Raw genomic sequence first — 17134 nt, 5'->3', positions numbered from 1 at the left:
CTACCTCACCAGGGGTGTGGTGTAGGCGGCCGGGCCTGTGGACCGCCAGGAGCTTCCCGCCTGCCTGCCCCCGAGCTGGGGCACGATGACCCTCCGGAGAGGCCCTCAGTGACCAGGGAGGAGCGACTCCCGAAGTCACAGCGAGCACTGGGCCCCGTGGTCTCCTGCGACCTTGGTCAGACAGAAGTGCAGGGTGTTCCCCACGGTCAGTGCTGCACTGGACTCAGCGTGTGGCTGGGGAACCTCCCCTCACCCGGCTGCCTCTGTTCCTTCCAGACGCTGAGCGCCAGCTCCGGGGAGCCCGCCGCTGCCGATGGTGGAGGGGGTGCAGCGGTGAGTGACCCCAGATCTCAGCAGGGTTGGGAGGTGGAGAATGGGCTCAGACACCTGAGGCTGGGGTCAGACCAGGGTCACCTGAGGGGAGGCCCCATGGTCAGCCCTCCCGGTGTGTCTGCATCCCCTTAGTGATGTCCTCTGGGCCTGTGTGGAGGGCTCTGCAGAGCCCATGGGACCTGCATGTCCATTTCCTCGGGTGGGTGGGGGTCACACAGCGAGTTCTGGAGATCGGAGTAGATGGAATATGCTGGGATAAATGTGAATCGAGGCGCTGCCCAGCAGTTAGGAGACTCAGTACCCCAGAGAGGGAAGGTCAGCCCATGGACTGGGTGTTGGCCGGGCAGGCAGGGGCCCTGCTGGGAGGGCTTGCAGGGGTGCTATCAGAGAAGGCTCTTCAGAGCGGCGACTGACGCAAGAGTGTGGCGGAGGGTCTCAACGCAGGCCCAGGTGGGCGGGCCCAGGGAGGCCGTGCACTGAGGCCCTCACCCCCAGCCTGCGCGGCTGTCTCCCCTGGGCAGTGCAGGTGGGAAGGGATGTGGACACATCCCCCATGCCGGGGCCACGCTGGGGCACACAAGCGTGCACATCGTCGGTGGTTTGGAGATTAGGCAGGAGGCGAGGGGGTGCCTGGCACGGCCAGCGCCCTACAGTGCGCGTTGTCACTAACCCGGGGCGCCGGGGCCGAACTTGGCGGCCGTTAAGACTCTGGACCGCCCTTCTCCCGCCTGGGACATGTGGCTGGAGGCCTGGCCCAGCCCAGCCCTTCCTGCGTGGGACCACTCCCCAGGCGACGTGTCCCCCCATTCTCTCCTCCATGTCTGCCTCCCATTCTCGCCACCACCCCCCACCCCAGGGAAGGTGCTCCCAGGTGGACGGGTGTAGACCAGCTGAGTCGCCTGAGTTTAACACCAGTACCTAAAGCTTCTCCTTTTCTGGCTCCAAGCCCACCATTAGGTTCTGGCAGCCATTCTGGGTTGGAAGTCATCATGGTCAACCCCGTTTCAGGAAGAGGAAACGGGCTTGATGGGCACAGGGCCTGGCTGTCTGGCTCAAGACCCCGCAGCTTGGGGCATACATGGGGCAGCACCGGAGGCGGGCCAGCAGTCTAGCTGCCAGGGGAGGAAGCACCCCTGTCTCAAAGTGGGTTTTTAGTAAGGAAGCGTTAGTGCCCCTCCTGTACCCTCCATGTTTCCCACGTGAATAAGCCCAGCAGCTGCTCTCTGACTCGCTAAACGTCAGTGCAAGGCTGGTGGTGCTCCACTGGGCTCCTTTCTGAAAGGTCTAGGAACGTTGTGAAAAGCAGCTTTCACGCTCGTGTGTCATGCATTTGACTGCCAGCAGCAGAACCACACATGGGGCCTCACACACATGTGTGTGAGGAGCTCCCTGATCAGCTTCGGGGAGCCAAGCTGGACCCCCTCTCAGGATCCTCGCCATCCATCCCCCGGCCCTGGGCCAGGCCCTGAGGCATCCAGGATGGTGATCAAGGCCGCCTCGCACCCCGCTGTTCTTTGTGGGGTACACTCTCCTTGGGGCGAGTCCACAGGCGGCTGGAAACGCGGCCCAGGCCCCCATGCAGGGAAGTGGGAGTGGCTGTAGGCCACATGGTCAGGAAGGCCGGCCAGGGAGGACCCCACTCCGAGGCAGGGAGAGAGGAGCAGGAGTGGGGCGGTCAGTGCCCATCACAATGTTCTAGCTGGAAGGGGCCTGAAGGCCACACGTAAATGTTTTAACTTGTGGACTGGGCGAGTCCCTCCTCCTCTGGGCCTGGAGATGAGAGGGAAGCTGAGCCAGGTGCCCCTCCGATTGGCAGCCCAACTCACCTGACGGGTGCAGAGGTAACTGGGAGTCCCAGAGGCTCAGGACCTCAGCCCAGTGTTGGGGTCAGCCCCGGCCAGGCTGTGGTGAGCTGGGCAGTGACAGCCGCGCTCTGCTAGGTGGACGCGGGCCACCCTGCCTTCTCCAGCCCTCGGTCTCAGCCTTCCGTAAGCTCCGCAGCCCCCCAGTTCCTGAATGCTTGGGTCACAATCCAAGATCAGGCCTCCTTGTCCCTATCTTCACCCACCCCAAGCTGGGGCTGGCCCCACAACAAACGGCCACAGACACACGGCTCCGCCCCGGCACACGAGGCCTGGCCAGTTTTTCTCGTGAGTGTCCCCTGGGAGCAGAGGTTTTGGTGGGTCCAGGGCAGCTGAGTGTGGTTGTGGAGTTCCAGTGTGCAGAGTGTGACTGAGACGTGCTCAGTGGACGTTTGTAGGCATGTAACCAAACTCAGTGGGCTCCTTTCTTGCTGGGTGTGGAGCCAAAAAGCACAACCAAGGCAGAAGTGAGTGAAGAAAGGTTTGTTGCTCCACAAGCGATGGAGGGCACCCGGCATAGCTCCCAAGGCAGCGCCTCCCCAGCCCAGTGCTGCTGGAGACCACCCACAAGAGAGCAGGGGAGGACAGGGTTATTTGTAAGAACTGTGCTCCTTCAGGCACGTGCATAGCAGGTAGACACGCCACTGCATGCATCGCCCGATCTGAAAGTGGCTGCTGGGACCCTCGCAGAGGAGGAGAATTTAAGATGCTAATGAGTTTAAGGTAACTTCGAGATGTTACCTTAACATGGGATGCCTGGAGCTGGGACACTTTGCAGGGGTCTTGCTGCAAACGTGTGAGTTTCTCTGCAAGGTGGCAACATCTGCCAAACGGGGACAGCAGCTGCTGCAAACCAGGACACCTGGTTTCTTCCTGTCTGAAAAACATCTGACCATGTTAGTTGTTGACCAGATCCTCAGTAACCATTTCTTTGCCTGGTTCCCTGGTGACAGAAGGCGCTCAAAAGTGACTTTTAATGCTGACACCAAAAAGAGCGATCTTTGCTACAATATACAGACCTAAGCTTTTTCTTAGTACATTTGCAGAGCAAAAGTCAGCCCACTTGTTGTGTGCTGGTCTGCTTTCCTGAGCTTTCGCGTCCTCAGACGCACAGTCTCCTCCAGCCCCTCTTTCCTAAGAGAAGCTAAACCCAAACCAGGAAGTTTCACAAGGGGGCCTTGCAGAATCTGAAGACTTCCTCGTTCTGCAAAATTGCATCACTCTTCACAGAAGCACAGAAGTGTCAGAGTCTGAAAGGCCTCCCGGGCCCCTCACCCACCGTGGTGACACGTGGACCCCTCCGCGATGCTGAGCGAGCCCCACGCCAGACACTCCGACCTGGCCTGGGGATGCACAAAGCTGGCATTGCCCTTCCACCCCGTGTCCACCCTCCAGGGCTCCTGGATGGAGCTGCTGCCAGGGACAGAGGTGTTGAGCAGGGCCTAGAGACCTGAGGCCTGCGTTCACGCCCTCTGGGACCCCAGGGTAGCAATGCGGCTCCATCCTCTGTGGCTGTTTGTCAAAGCCGATGTTTGGGACCCGATTCTAACTGGATGTTCCTCCTGCCTCCCCGCTGTGAATTTGCTAAAGAGAAAACACCAGGTGAAAAAGGCTTGGCTGGCCCTGGCACAGACCTGCTCCCGGGTCCACACTGGCGCTGTGGACACAAGTGGCGTCACTTGCCCGTTACTGCAGAAGCTGGAGTTGTGCACTTCCTGGGGAACCCCATCCTTTCCAATGTCCAAACATCCAGACGGAAAGTCTGAGCCCTGCCCCCGGTCGAGCTGTCCCACATCCTCACCCAGAAAGGGAGTCGCTCGGCCAGGAAGACCTGCCCTAGGCGACACAGGTGGGCGCCCTGCCCCTCAGCCAGGTCAACGGCCCTTCTGCCAGTGCTGCCCACCTTGGGGTCGGGAAACTGCGTGGCCTGCTGGAGCCGCATCAAGGGTGGGCCACCATAGGCCACGGGCCTCAGCACTGAGGGAGCTGGTGCCGGCCAGGACCCCATCTGAGCTCTCGGCTTAGCTCAGCTGCCGTCCATCCGTGGGAAGCCTTGCCTGATGAAGGAAGCTGGGTGGGACGCCCCACCAGCCCCAGCTCGAGCCACCCTGCTCCAGGAACTGCCCTCTGTCCCTCGGGTCACCCTGGTAGCCTCCACAGCCCCCCATGTTCTCAGCGGCCGTGCACTGTGGCCCATGGGGTCCTGAGAGCTGAGGATCTGCATTGGGCCCAGGCATGTGTTGGGGCTCGTGGGTAAGTCCAGCCACTGTGTGCTGACCACGCCCACCTCCTGGGCCCCCAAGTCCTCAGCTGGAAAACGGGGATCGAGTGGTCACCCTGAAGGTTGGTGGAGGGCAGGGGCTGCTGGGCCATGGCAGACCTCTGCTGGCCCTCGTCTCTCCTCCCCTTCCTTCCCCAGGCCCCACGCCCCTCCTCTGCGGCTCCTGTCTGTGGAAGGATCCCAGAGGTGGACTCTAGGGGAGGAGCCCTGAGCGGGGCGGAGAACGGGGGCACAGGCTGAGGGGCTTGGTGTGGCTGGTGGCTGAGGCTGGGTGGCAGAGTGGCCTGGGGGAGCGCGCGTGGCCTTGGGGAGCATCAGTTCTGCTCATTGGGTCTATGATCCCCTCTCTGCCTGGCAGGGCCTGTGGTCCTGAGCTGCATGGCATAAACTGAGAGGGGCATGAGGCCGTAGTACACCCCGTGTCCCCCCAGGGGTGGGGGTCTTGAGACAGAGGAGGAGCTGACTCCGTGTCACCCAGGGTTGCCAGGTGGCAGTGCTGGCGCCACAGTGGTGGGCCGGGGGTTGTGGTGCACGGACACCACACAACTGGGAGGCACAGGCCAAAATCTGGGCCGAGACATCAGTATTGGTGAGCCCGGGCGGCTGTGCCACACACTAGGTGACCTAAACCACAGACGTGTTCCCTCTCATCCTGAGGCCTGTCTCCTGGAGTGCAGACGCCTTGTCCTTCCTGTGTCCCCATCTCCTCTTCTTCCAAGGACCCGAGTCACACTGGATTAGAACCCACCCTAATGGCCTCGTTTTAACTCAGTCACCTCTTTAAAGGCCCCGTCTCCAGATGCGGTCACGTTCTGAGCTGCCGGGGGTCAGGACTTCAGCCTCTGAATTTTGAGGGACACGGTTCAGCCTGTAACAGCCTCCAGTGCACAAGCCCCACCTGAGCCCTTTCTGGCCCCCGACCCCTGACCCGTGCACCTCTTTCTCTTTAAAGCCACAGACTTTGTGTTAAACAGATTTCCAGCTTATGTTGTTCAGACTTTTGTTAGGGAAGTTTTGGACACACACAAGTAGAGATAACGGTACAAGGAGCCAACCGCCCCCCCCAGCCTGGAGCAGCTTCAACCTTGCGCTGTTCCTGTTTCATCTGTCATTCCCTCCCCGCACCCCCAACATGCTCTTCTTTTTTCTGGAATATCAGCAAATCCCAGATCTCATTTTATTTTGCTCAGAAATACTAATGTTAACTTTAAGTGTCCTTCTTTTAAACAGAAAACAATGTCTCTGGGCCTCAGTTTCCCCATCCGTGCAGGTGGAGGTTGCAGTGGCCATTCCAGCTCTGACACCCCAGAGAAGGCCATATGCATCTTTGGCATTTCTTAAAATCTTCTTAAGTTTGTGGTGAACCGGCTGTGTTTTCTATGCCAGCAGCAAGGAGCCACCTGGGCCCCTGCTGGGACCCCAGCCCCCAGAGAGGAAATGTGGGTGGGCAGGGGCCTTTCAAAACACAGGAAGTGATTTCATCTTACTACAAGGGGTATTTCCAGGACGAGAGCCAGGGTGACATGAAACGGCAAAACCAGGCAGGACTCCTGTGCGTTGATGGGGCCCAGGGCCCGGGAGCAGATCCTCACCCCACTTCACAGGAGAGGACACCAAGGCCCGTGGAGTCTCACGGCTGATGAGGGGCGGGGCAGGGGAAACTGAGGCGGGGCTGGGTGGCCCTGCTGAGCCCCCACCCCAGCCTCACACTGCCTGTCGGTGCCCCCTCCCACCTGCCTCCTGCTCAGTTTCCGAGCCCTTGCACCAAGTGGGGCTGGGGGCCTGGACACAACTGAGGTCACTGTGGCCTGGGGACAGGCGCCTGGGAGCAGGCCATGCAGGTCCCCCCGCCCAGCTCTCAAGCTGCTGCCCACAGTGCAAAGGGCACCTGGTCCCGGGGGTCCGGGCAGCACGGGGCGGGGGGCTCGAGGAGGGTCGGGGCTGGTCACATTCTACGTGTTCATTGATTTTTTTTTTCTCTTTCACAAACCGTTCTTGGTGAGCAATTGAGAAAACCCAGGTGAGAGAGTCAGACAAGCATTTACCCCAGCCCCAAACAGCCAATAGGGGCATCTGGGTGTGCTTCCATCCAGGCTTTTCTCCGTGCTTATAAACATCCTTTTGGTATAAACATTCGAGGCTGCTGTATGTGATTTGCAGCAGGCTCTTTTCCATTAGCAACATAACGCGACGCCTTTAAACAGTCTCCCAGCACGTCACTTGTGCCGTTCATACAACCCGCTCCCGAGTCTGGGACAGCATAAGATTTTTAAAAAATTTTAAGCATCCTAACTATAAAGGGAATAAATACTCTTTTAAAGGAAACTAAAGTGATAGAGTAAAATGGAAACCCCTCTCTGCCGCCCTCCCACCCCCCAATTCCTCTTCGCTGCGAGTTTCCATGGAGTTCTTGCAAATCTTTTTGAGAAATCTTGTACAAAACAGCTTGTTTAGCCTGAAAGCAGTTTGAAGTGTCCTTTGACTGTCTGTGAACACAAACCGTGTTGAGTTCACGACTTCCTGTTGTGGCTCCTGTCGACTCAGCACCCCGCTCCTGTGTGGGAAGGTCAGGTGGCGTCACAGGAGCCCTGACGGCCCCAGAGAGTCTGTCACACGGGCGTGAGGTGGGCCCCTGCACGCCCCTGAGTGCCCGGCAGGCACGGGTGCCGTCCAGTCCCTGTCTGGGCATCTGTGCAGTTCAGCAGCCATCGCCCCCAGCTCTGGCCACCATCCTTTCAGTCGCACCAGGTCAAGTCACTGGCACAGAGGTCCGAATCCACTTAGAGTCTCAGCCCACGTGACAGCAGGGCGGCCTCTGGGGAGCACGCTGGGCAGGGGCCGTGGCTGATGCAGCTCCTGCCTCGCCCCCTTCGGCACGTGTGGCGTTTTTGCCCGGCGTGTGCCTTGTGTCTCTCACAGAGCTGCCCGTCCGCCTGTGCTGGGAGCTGACGGCAGCCGTTTGCCCCCTGTAGCTCGAGCCCAGGAGAGCGTCCTCTAAGACCAGGCGTGACAAGGAGAAGCCGGGCTGCAGGAGCTGCGGCGAGACCTTCAACTCCATCACCAAGAGGAAGCACCACTGCAAGCTGTGCGGGGCTGTGAGTCCAGGCGGGAGGCGGTGGTGGCTGGGCCTCCGTGTGCTTGGTGGCTCCTCCTGGGCCTCTTTCCGTGGGTGCAGACCCTGCACCCCAGACCCTCCAGGCGAGGAGGCGGGTCCTGGAGGCCCACTGGGGGCCAGCCTCGGGGTCTCTGCCCTCCGACGAGGCTCCGGGCCCCACGGCTCTCTGCGCACTGTCCCATCTCTCCTGGCCCTGCAGCCTCCCAGCCTCTCCCTGGCGGAGTCTTCTGGCTACGGGAGGCGGGGTCACAGGTACCCTCTGTCCTGCAGGTCATCTGTGGGAAGTGCTCTGAGTTCAAGGCCGAGAACGGCAGGCAGAGCCGTGTCTGCCGACAGTGTTTCCTGACTCAGCCGGTGGCCGCCGCGAGCCCCAGCCCTGAGGAGCCTGTGGAGCCCAAGCAGGGCATGGAGGTGGGTGAGCTGCATCCCAAGACACAAGCCGCCATCCCCAGCAGGCTTAGCAGATGGTGCTCCCAGGGCTGTCGGCTTCCCTGGGCCCAGGACTGACAGGGTTCGGGGGGCCCACGGGCCCTGGGGCAGCCGAGAACTGAACGCAGAATATCACATGCATGCTTGTCGGGCCTCTCAGGATTGCATGTATGCTTGTCAGGCCTCTCAGGATCGCGTGTGTGCAGGTCGGGCCTCTCAGGATCCTGTGCATGCTTGTCAGGCCTCTTGGGATCCAGGCACAGTGAGGGCTTGGGATCCATTTGCACCTGGGAGTTAGTGCCTCAGTCGGCTCAGCTGTGTAACAAACACCACAGATGGGGCCGCTTAAGCAGCAGAAATTTATTATCTCATTGCCCTGGGGGCTGGAAGTCCGAGATTAGGATGTGGGTAGGGCTGGTTCCCCTTGAGGCCTCTCTCCTGGACATGCAGGTGGCGGTCTCCTCCTGTGTCCTCAGGTGATCGCCCGCCTGTGCGTGTCTGTGGCGTAACCTCCTCTTCTTATGCGCACTCAGGTCACACTGCGTTAGAACCCACCCTGATGGCCTCTTTTAACTTAATCAACTCTGCAGAGGCCCATCTCCAAGCACAGTCACATGGGAGTTAGGGCTTCAACACACGAATTCAGGGGTGCACGCTTCAGCCCATGGCAATGGAAGCAAGCGTTGTCTTCACGCATGGTCACCCTGATTGGAGGCCTGGAGGCCTCGGTGAGGGGAGGGGCTGCCCAGGCCTTGCTGAGCCTCGGGACGGTGGGGGAGCACCAGCTGCCTCCAAGCCCCTGCCTTCCTTCAAGGGCACAGTCCCTATTTGATGGGGGGGGCAGGACAGCGGGAAAAGAGAGAACGGGGCTTTCCGAAAAAGTGCAGAGGTATGTGTGTGAGTGTGTGTTGTGTCTGTAAGTGCATGGTGTGTGTATGTGGGGGTGTGTGTAAGTGTGTGATGTGTATGTGAGTGTGTGTCTGTATGTGGTGTGTGCATGTGTGTGAGTGCACATGTAGTCCGTAGTGTCTGTGTACAGCTGAGTCACACCCAACCCTTCCCCTGTGAGCCACACTCTGGTTCCTGCTGTTCCCTTTTTCCAGTTTTATCTTTATTTTCAGCCTGACCCCGTGGTCTCACTCCTCTAGAGGGTCTGGCCCGTTACCAGGCAGCCTTGCAGTGACCCTGGGGAGGGTCAGGCTGGCCCAGGCCCTTGTCTATCCGTCTCCCTGTCCCCCCTCTGTCCCTGGAGCCCTGGTGCTGGTGCAGCCCCATGGGAGGGACACCCGCTGGCAGCGAGGCTTCCCTGACCTGTCCTCTGTGTCCCCAGAAGCCGGCCACTGCGGACCCCCTGCCCAGCCTGTTCTGCGGCCCCCTGCGGGTGTCAGACTGCGGCTCAGCCTGGAGCGAGGTGTGGGCTGCCATCCCCGCGTCGGATCCCCTGGAGCTGGTGCTGCACCCACAGGGAGGCAGCCAGGTGTGTCCCCCGCCTGCCGCCCACACTGGGCCCACCCTGCTCCTGGAGCCCAGAGCCCCCAGCCCGTGGCGCCCTAAGGGTGGGGCCGGGCCGCCGGGGTGACCCTGCCTGGAGGGTGGCTCACGTGACCCTGGGGCCCAGTCTCCCCTGCCGCCCAGAACCAGCGCCATGCGGCCCACTCATGGGACATGGGGTCAGTGATGCCAGGACTCCGGAGGCAGGGTGCTGACTCCCTCTCCTTCACTGCAGGACGGCCAGCCACTCCGCGCCATCCCCCTCTCCGGCTGCATGGTGAGCGTGCTGGACCCCGCGGAGAAGCCAGAGGCTGGGCACGTGTGGCGGTTGCACCAGGCCCAGCGGTCCTTGTACCTGAGCACCTCGTCCGAAGAGCTGCAGCAGCAGTGGCTGGAAGCCCTGAGCACAGCCGCCCTTGGGGACTTGGCCCGGGCCAGCCGGGGAGCCCTGCAACCCCAGACCCCGTGAGCTGAGTCTCGGCTGTGTCTCCAGCTCTGCCGCCACCACGGCAGGGCCTGTGCTCACCTGGGAGATGGCGTTGGAGGCCACGTGCTTGCGTGAAAGGCACTGGGACTGCTGAGGAGCTGACAGGTCACAGGGCACTTGTCCCTGGAGGGTCCCTCTGCTTCAGAGAGGAGGAAACTGAGGCCCAGAGACGGGTGGCCAACTGCCCAGGGTCACCCAGCACACTCCCAAGAAGTGCCTGGCCTCTGCCCCAGCCCCAGCAGAGTGGCCTGGAGTGGGGCGTGGGCGAGTGTCGTGAGTGGCCCTGCGGGGGCACTCAGCTCTTAAGGGCAAGAGAAGCATCCTGGGCGGTGCCCGGGGACACTTGGTAAACGGCTACAGTCATGCTGGCCCTCCACACTGCTGCCTGCCTGTCCACACTGTCTACACTGTCTGCACCGTGTGAGCTGGATGGAACTGGCCCTGGGACTCCACCCCACCTCCTCCATCCCATGCGGAGCCGCCCCTGGAGGAGGGAGCCGTAGGCCTGGGCAATCCATACGGGGCTCGAGGTTCCTGAATAACCTCTCTGCGAAACTGGACGGGAGGCCCACCCTGGGTCGTGTAGTGCCTGTCTCCCCTGGTGGGCGGCGGGCAGCGGGCGGCAGGTGGTGCTTGTCTGCATAAATAAATGCTGGCAGCCAGCAAGTGGGCACAGCCTCAGGCCATCACCCCCGGGTCCCGCTGGTGGTCGAGTTGGGATACAAGAGTGACAGACAGGCACAGCCGGCAGTGGGGCCCTGGACCCCAACCCAGGCTTGCAGCGTGCAAGTCCTACCCCGTGGGGGCCCCAGGACTTAGGGGCATCGGACAGCTGGGCCTCGGGCCAGGTGCTATGCCTGCCAGCCTGCTCTATGGATGGGCATGTGCCATGTGGCAGGTGGGGTCAGGCCCAGAGACGCTGTCACAAAGTCTTAGGAAGGTCGGGGTCAGGGTGGGGGATGCTGTTTGCGCCAGAGCCACAAGGGCCTTGGGAGAGAGCAGAGGGATTAGGGACTGATGACCAAGGACTGTCCATCCCTCGGGACCCCCATCCTTCTAACATCCACACAGCACCCTGTGGGGACACCTGTCACTGCCCAGCTGTGGGCAGACTTGCAGGGCACCAGCGTGGGAGCCAGAACTGGGCGACCAGTCACGGGCGAAGTTGGGGCAGGGCCCAGGTGAGGTGGGCGGGGTATAGGTGAGCTTATGCAGGAGCCAGTGCCACCCCCACCCCCATGCATTCACAAACCGGCCTGTGTCTGGATGCTGCCTCAGTAGGATACCTGCTGTTGACCTGGGCCCCTACCATCTGAGAGCTCACCACCTTGCAGTGGGTGTTCTGGCTCCAGTTCACACCAGGAAACAGGCTCATGAGGCAAAGTGACTTGCCCAGTGGGAGGGGAGGCTGCCCTTTCCACGGCTCAGGGCCCTGGCGGGGTTCCTGCCCCATGCCCACGGGGCCTGGGCAGGGCCAGCAGGTGGCTGAGGCAGTGAAGGCACCTGGGGTCCAGCTGGCCCCTCCTCCTGCCCCTTCCATCCGTGAGCTCTGCTCTCTCTGCCTCACATCTTGACTGAGTGCCCACTACCTACAGGGGGACGGCTCCTTGGCGCTGCCTCTGTCCCCTAATACTCCAGTATCACCACAACCCCAGGATGTTCCCATTTGACAGCTGAAGAAACTGAGTCACAGAGAGGAGGCCCCCAAGTCCCACAACTCCAGACTGAGCAGGCAGCTGGAATTGACTCTCTGGGCATGGCATCACTCGGCTGGGGTCTGCGGGGGTGAGACTGGGCCCCCACCTGGGATCCTCCCCCAGGGTCCTCACCTGGGGTCCCCACGGATGGTCCCCAGCGAGCTCTCTGTGGGCTGGGGCAGACCCGGCCCTCTCCTCTCCCGCCCTCCAGCCTGGGGGCCCTGTCCTCGCAGCAGGCTTCTGCGTGAGCTCCCGAGGGTTCTTTCCTCCCTCAGCACACCTGAGGGCGGGCGAGGTGGGTACCCTGCCCCCAGCAGCTCGAGGGCCGCCAGAACGCTGTGTTCCCTCTCGTCCATCAGAGTGTCCGGGCCAGCCTCGAAGGTGGAGGCAGGAGTGTCCCCAGGGGCTGTGACTGCATCAGGACCAGGAAAAATGCCCGTGCTGCCAACTTCGATCGGTGCTGGGCCCTGCGGACGCAGAGGGAAGGAAATGCCCCATGTGGAGCCCCATTCCCATGTGGAGACACTGAGAACGGAACCTGGTTTTGGAGCAACAGAGGCAGGAAGAGGAGTGGGGCACGGCAGGGGCAGGGGGTCCCTGGGAGCCCCCCAGGGGAGGGGTGGCAGGAAGAGCCCCCAGGCTGAGAGCACGGCCACCAAGGCCCGCAGGGGCCAGTGGGGCTCATTGGGGAGCCGGGGAGGCGGGGCTGGTCGTGGGGCCTCCACAGGCCTCCTCTGGCGCTGCTCTGGGAGGCGGGAGCCACGGGGCAGGCTTGGGGGTCTTAACATCCCGCTGGACGCAATGGAATCGTAGGGGTCGAGATGGAGGCATGGCCTTGCATCCCCAGCGGGTCTTGACGCAGACCCCTGCGATGGGCACGCCAGAGGCCGGTGGCCCCGGCAACGTGAAGCCTCCACCACTGTCCCCAGGCAGGCACGGACCCGTGTACCCAGCTTTCCGGAGGTGAAAGAGGTCAGATGTTCTCGTGCAATATCCTGGTAAATGTTAGTAACCACTCTGGAGTCTGAAGTCACCCCAAGGCAGGTCTGCCCCAGGGACCCCTTCTGCTCCCTCTGGGCACCCCGGGGAGGGCACTGGGAAGCAGGCTGCCCATCCCGGGGCCTCCACACCACGTGTCTGGGGGCTCTTTGGGCCTGGGCTCCTTCCCACCCCCACACTGCCCACCCCGTCCGCCGTCATCCTGCCTGGAAGCCTGGAGCCTGGGCACGCTCTACTGCCCATCCACAGAGGATAGAGGCCAGATGCTCGCTGGCCTTCAGCCTCTCCGCTGTCCTCCCGCCCCATCCTGTGCCTCCTCCTCACCAAGTCCAGCCCCCACCCTACAGGCACAGGAGGCCATCCCTTGGACAGGAGGAGAAAGGAGGCCAGTGGGCTGGGCGGGAGGTGGCCCCGGGGGTCTCTGGGGTCCTGAAGAACGCCGGATGGGGCAGGACAGGGTGTGAGATGCCCAATCGCTGCAGGAGTCCAGGGCCTGAGCCAGGGTCTTTTGTGCCCCAGAGACTGCTGCTGGCCCAGCCTCCTGGCTGGGGTTCCTGGTTCCAGGCGTAGGGGCTGCAGTTGAGCGTGGTGCGTACCTGAGCAGCAACGTGCCCACAGGAACAAGGGCAGAAGAGAAAAGAGAAACGGGAGGCCAGCGAACGACACTCTGAGGGGCTCCAAGTGGTCCCAAGGCAGCCAGGCTGCTCTCTCTCATGCCTCCTCTCTCTCTGCTCTGCTCCCCCATTTATGAGGGAGGAAACTGGAGGCCATAGGAGCTGGGTGGGCCTGGGGCAGACTGTGGGGAGCAGCCAGGTGTCCACCCCACATTCTGCACATTCCGTCCTGGAAAGCCAGCCTCCCGTAGCGTCTGGTCACAGGGCCCTCCTGGGCTGGCCCCACTGACCCTATGGACTCTGGGCTGGGTGCCCTGCTCACAGGTGTGAAGCTCTGATGGAGGCCTGATGCCCCAGAAAGGCATGTTCCACAGCTCCACGGCCTGTGGGTTCCTCCCCTTGCAGCGTAAGTGTGTCCAGCCCCCTGTGAGGAGCGTCCCAGGGGTCCCTGGGGACGGTGGCACACCCATGCTGCTCCCTCAGCCCTGTGTCACCCTCCCAATGGCCCCAAGCTGGACCAGCAGGGTGACAGACACGAGGCCATGCCAGCGGACTCTCTGCCAAGGAGAAGAGCTGGTGGCTGTGGTGGGTCACCTGAGCCCGAGATCCTGGAAAGGGAAGGGACTCGCCTCGGCCTCCTGCAGCACAGGCTCGCCGATAGCACTCGCGCTCCCTTGGCCAGGAGGGAACAGGACGGCTGTGTGGGCCAAAGTGGCCCTCAGCTGCAGGTGGCGGAGCGAGCTGGCCGTCCTGGAACCAGAAGGAAGAGCCCCCGGGGGGGTGGGAACAGGATGGGTGAACAGCAGCTGGAGGAGGCCGTCTGACTCCACCTGAGCGGCCTGAGAGAGAAAGTCCACATGGAGTCGATGTCCTGCTCCAGGCCGCCCTGCCCACCCCACAGCCCATCTACAGGAGCCAACCTAAACCCCAAACGCCCTGCCTTGACCCTGTCTCCTTATGGGAATCCAGGCTGCATGTCCCTGAGAGGGACAGGACCCCCTTCCTGCCAGGGCCAGACCTGCCCTGGGAGCCCGCGCTTCAGCACTCCAGCTCTGCCTGCCGTCACCGCCCACGCCACCCACCGCACGCCACCCACCGCCTGCCGTGCATCTCGGTCCCCAACGGGAGCTCTGCTTCCCTGTGCCCTACCAGGACGCAGAGAGCCAATTACACCCCAAACAGCATCTGCCCTCAAATGGGAATCAGAAAACTGCTGACAGCCGAGCAGCCCAACCTCTTCCAGGAAGAACAGTGTCAGGGTCATTGCCAAGGCACCCACTTCCCGGTGGGGGGAGGGCCATTCGCGGGGACAGGCCCTGAGCCCAAAGCCCCATAACACCTCTCCTCTGTCCTCCCAAAATCCGGGGGAGTGTGGCCTGCAGACACCCAAGAAGAGGTCGGGACGACCTGGTCCAGTGCCTGGCCCCCACGTCGCCCTCCAGTTTGCTGAGGCTTCTCTCACTGAAAGGCGAGGTCTGTCTGCGCCCCTTGAACTTGAGCTCCATGCCGTGGGATGGGGAGAACACAGCAGAAGGGACATCCGGGCCACGGCCTCGAGAAGCGGGCAGCCTCCGCTTCCTGTCTTCGGGATGCCAGCGACATGCGGCATAAAGGCTCTGGCAAGCCTGGGGATGGGTGTTGACGCCCTGCAATGAGTGCTCTAGGCAAGGCCTCACCCGGAGCAGAGCCCAGGCCCGAGCCGGCCCAGACGGAGTCACAGGCAGGAGACCCGACTGTCGCTGTTGGAAGCACACCTGCTGTCGGGGGGGACATGTGGGAGCCCTGGCCCGTTGGTGCCTCTGCTGGCCATGGCGACTGGCCCAGGGATGAGCATGTGGTCCAGCGGGTCCCTAGGAGGGGTGCTGGACGACAGGAGGACCACGCCCCTGCCCTGGGACCCTCGGCCACAAGGCCTTCCTGAGAACTCTGAGCTGCCAGCAGCCGTACCCCCAGTTTACGCTGGGCTTCTGTCCCTAGCAGACGACAAAGGGAGCCACTTAGCAAACCTGTGACTCACGGGCCTGAGTCTCAGTTTCTCGCTGTAAATGGGGACAACTGAGCACTCAGGATGATTACTGCAGGGGCGCAGCTGTCAGCACAGGGAGCGAGGGGCCCAGGGCAGACCCGATCCGTGCTCTGCTGTCCTGCAGACTCCAGCCTCCAGCTGCGGCACGAAACCCCTCCTCCAGCCCCCACCGTGGGCCTCACGCGCTGGACATGCCGTCCTTCCTGCAGCCCTGGTAGGACTGTCGTGTGCCCACTGTCGACAAAAATAATCCATAACCAATCTATAAATGAAAATTTGGGTGAGTTTATTCTGAGCTGAAATCTGAGGACCATGGCCCGGGGCCTTTCTTCCCGAAGGAAGAAAGGGCACCAAAGAAGTGAGGTATACAGAGTGGTTATATACCCCCAACGAGGACGTTTCACATATGATTGAAATGTCCCTCCCAGAATAGTCACGAGATTGCCCTGTCGGCACAGCACTTGATGGACACAGCAGGTAGTGGGTCTGCTCTCTCAGTGGGCACAGCAGGAGGCAAGTCTATTGTCTCGAGCTGGGTGGTCACAGGTGAGCACAGCAATCAGTTTCTAGCCTAAGGAAAGATACTTAATCCTTAAAGAAATGCCAACGTTGGGAGGGGGAGGGAAGTTGCACCTTTATCTCAAGGGCCTTTGCTCTTGCCATAGGGAATCTCTAAAGCAGACATACAATGCATGCTCAACAGCCTCGGTCAGGCCCTTTTGGAAAGACAAGGTCAGGGTGAATTAGGTTTACACCAAATGGCTTCCTCATATTCTCCAATATGTCCTATTGCTTGCCATTTTTATTTGTCACCCCATTCAGGTGGGAGAGCTGAGAGGCACAGAGCCGGGCCCCAGAGCCCGGGCCTTGCGGAGAAGGTCTGGGATGAGCTGTGCTGCTAAGGACAGACCCTTCCTCCAGGCCTCAGTCTCCCCATCTGAGAAATGGGAGCCCTTCAAGCAGCCGCCCCAGGCCAGGTCTCTCTGATCTGTCCATCTGGACGGCCTAGGCCAGCCTTCCAGGCCTCGTGAGAGGCCACCCCCAGGAGGCCCCAGGAATTCCTCCCCCCAGGCCTGGGCCTCTGAGGTGACCCTGAGCAGATGGAGCCTCAGAAGGCATGGCTCCAGGGGGTGAGAGCCAGAGAGGGGAGGGGCTTACCCTGGCAGGCCAGCAAGGGAAGAGGCACTAAGACATCCCGAGCCTGCAGGGCTGGTGAATGGGCTGGGTCTGTGCTGGGTGGGGGGGCAGGGGGCAGGGCCAGGGGGCCAGCTCGCACACTTCTCAGGTGACAGGAACTCTCGGACTCCACCGCACTCTCTGGGCAGGTGCCGGGCCTCAAAGAAGCTTAACTGGCTCCTAAGCACTAAGCCTCTGGACTGCCCTTGACCCGCCTGCGCCCTGCTTCCGTGAATCCCATTAACCGGAGTGGCCCTCAGGCCACAGCCATGAGGCACAATCCAGCAGGCCAGTGGCCTTGGACAGGACAGTTCCCTTCCCTGAGCCTCAGTTTCCCCGTCTATAAATGAGGGGTCAGCCCACTTTTTTCACAGAATTCAGAAGGGGTCTTGAATGTGTGCAATCATTTACACACACCCCACCCTCCAAATCTTTATTAGTCTCCTGTTGTCTGATCAGAGGCCAGACGTGTGCTCATTGCAGAAAATTCAGGCCATACAGAGAAGGGTCACGAGGCAGGGACCACTGACCCACAGCCTGGGCGCAGAGGCCAAGGAGGAGCCCCAGGGGCGGGTGGCCAGGCGCTCCCCCTCCTGCGCCCAGGGCCAGCTCCCCAGGCCTGGC

The 17134-nt window shown here is 61.7% G+C and overlaps 1 protein-coding gene across 7 annotated transcripts in view; it reads left to right on the top strand.

The window, feature by feature from the left end:
* Positions 1 to 13694, top strand: part of LOC124241339 (FYVE, RhoGEF and PH domain-containing protein 3-like) — a 64347-nt gene extending 50653 nt beyond the window's left edge. For 5 of the 7 annotated variants that reach the window (XR_006889177.1, XR_006889176.1, XR_006889179.1 and 2 more), the window contains 6 exons: positions 277 to 333; positions 7449 to 7571; positions 7862 to 8002; positions 9351 to 9497; positions 9747 to 11783; positions 12055 to 13694. Coding sequence is in view for 1 of the 7 variants with exons in the window: in XM_046665047.1 (XP_046521003.1) it covers positions 277 to 333; positions 7449 to 7571; positions 7862 to 8002; positions 9351 to 9497; positions 9747 to 9980 (702 nt within the window). In the remaining 6 variants the exon portion in view is untranslated. Of the gene's footprint in view, positions 1 to 276; positions 334 to 7448; positions 7572 to 7861; positions 8003 to 9350; positions 9498 to 9746; positions 12035 to 12054 lie in introns of those variants that run through there. The other 2 variants (XR_006889181.1, XM_046665047.1) reach the window with 2 other exon arrangements.
* The last annotated feature ends 3440 nt before the right edge of the window (positions 13695 to 17134 follow it).

This window comes from Equus quagga, chromosome 6 (assembly GCF_021613505.1).
Source record: "Equus quagga isolate Etosha38 chromosome 6, UCLA_HA_Equagga_1.0, whole genome shotgun sequence".
NCBI classification, from domain to species: domain Eukaryota; kingdom Metazoa; phylum Chordata; class Mammalia; order Perissodactyla; family Equidae; genus Equus; species Equus quagga.
This window is presented reverse-complemented; position numbering and strand designations above follow the sequence as displayed.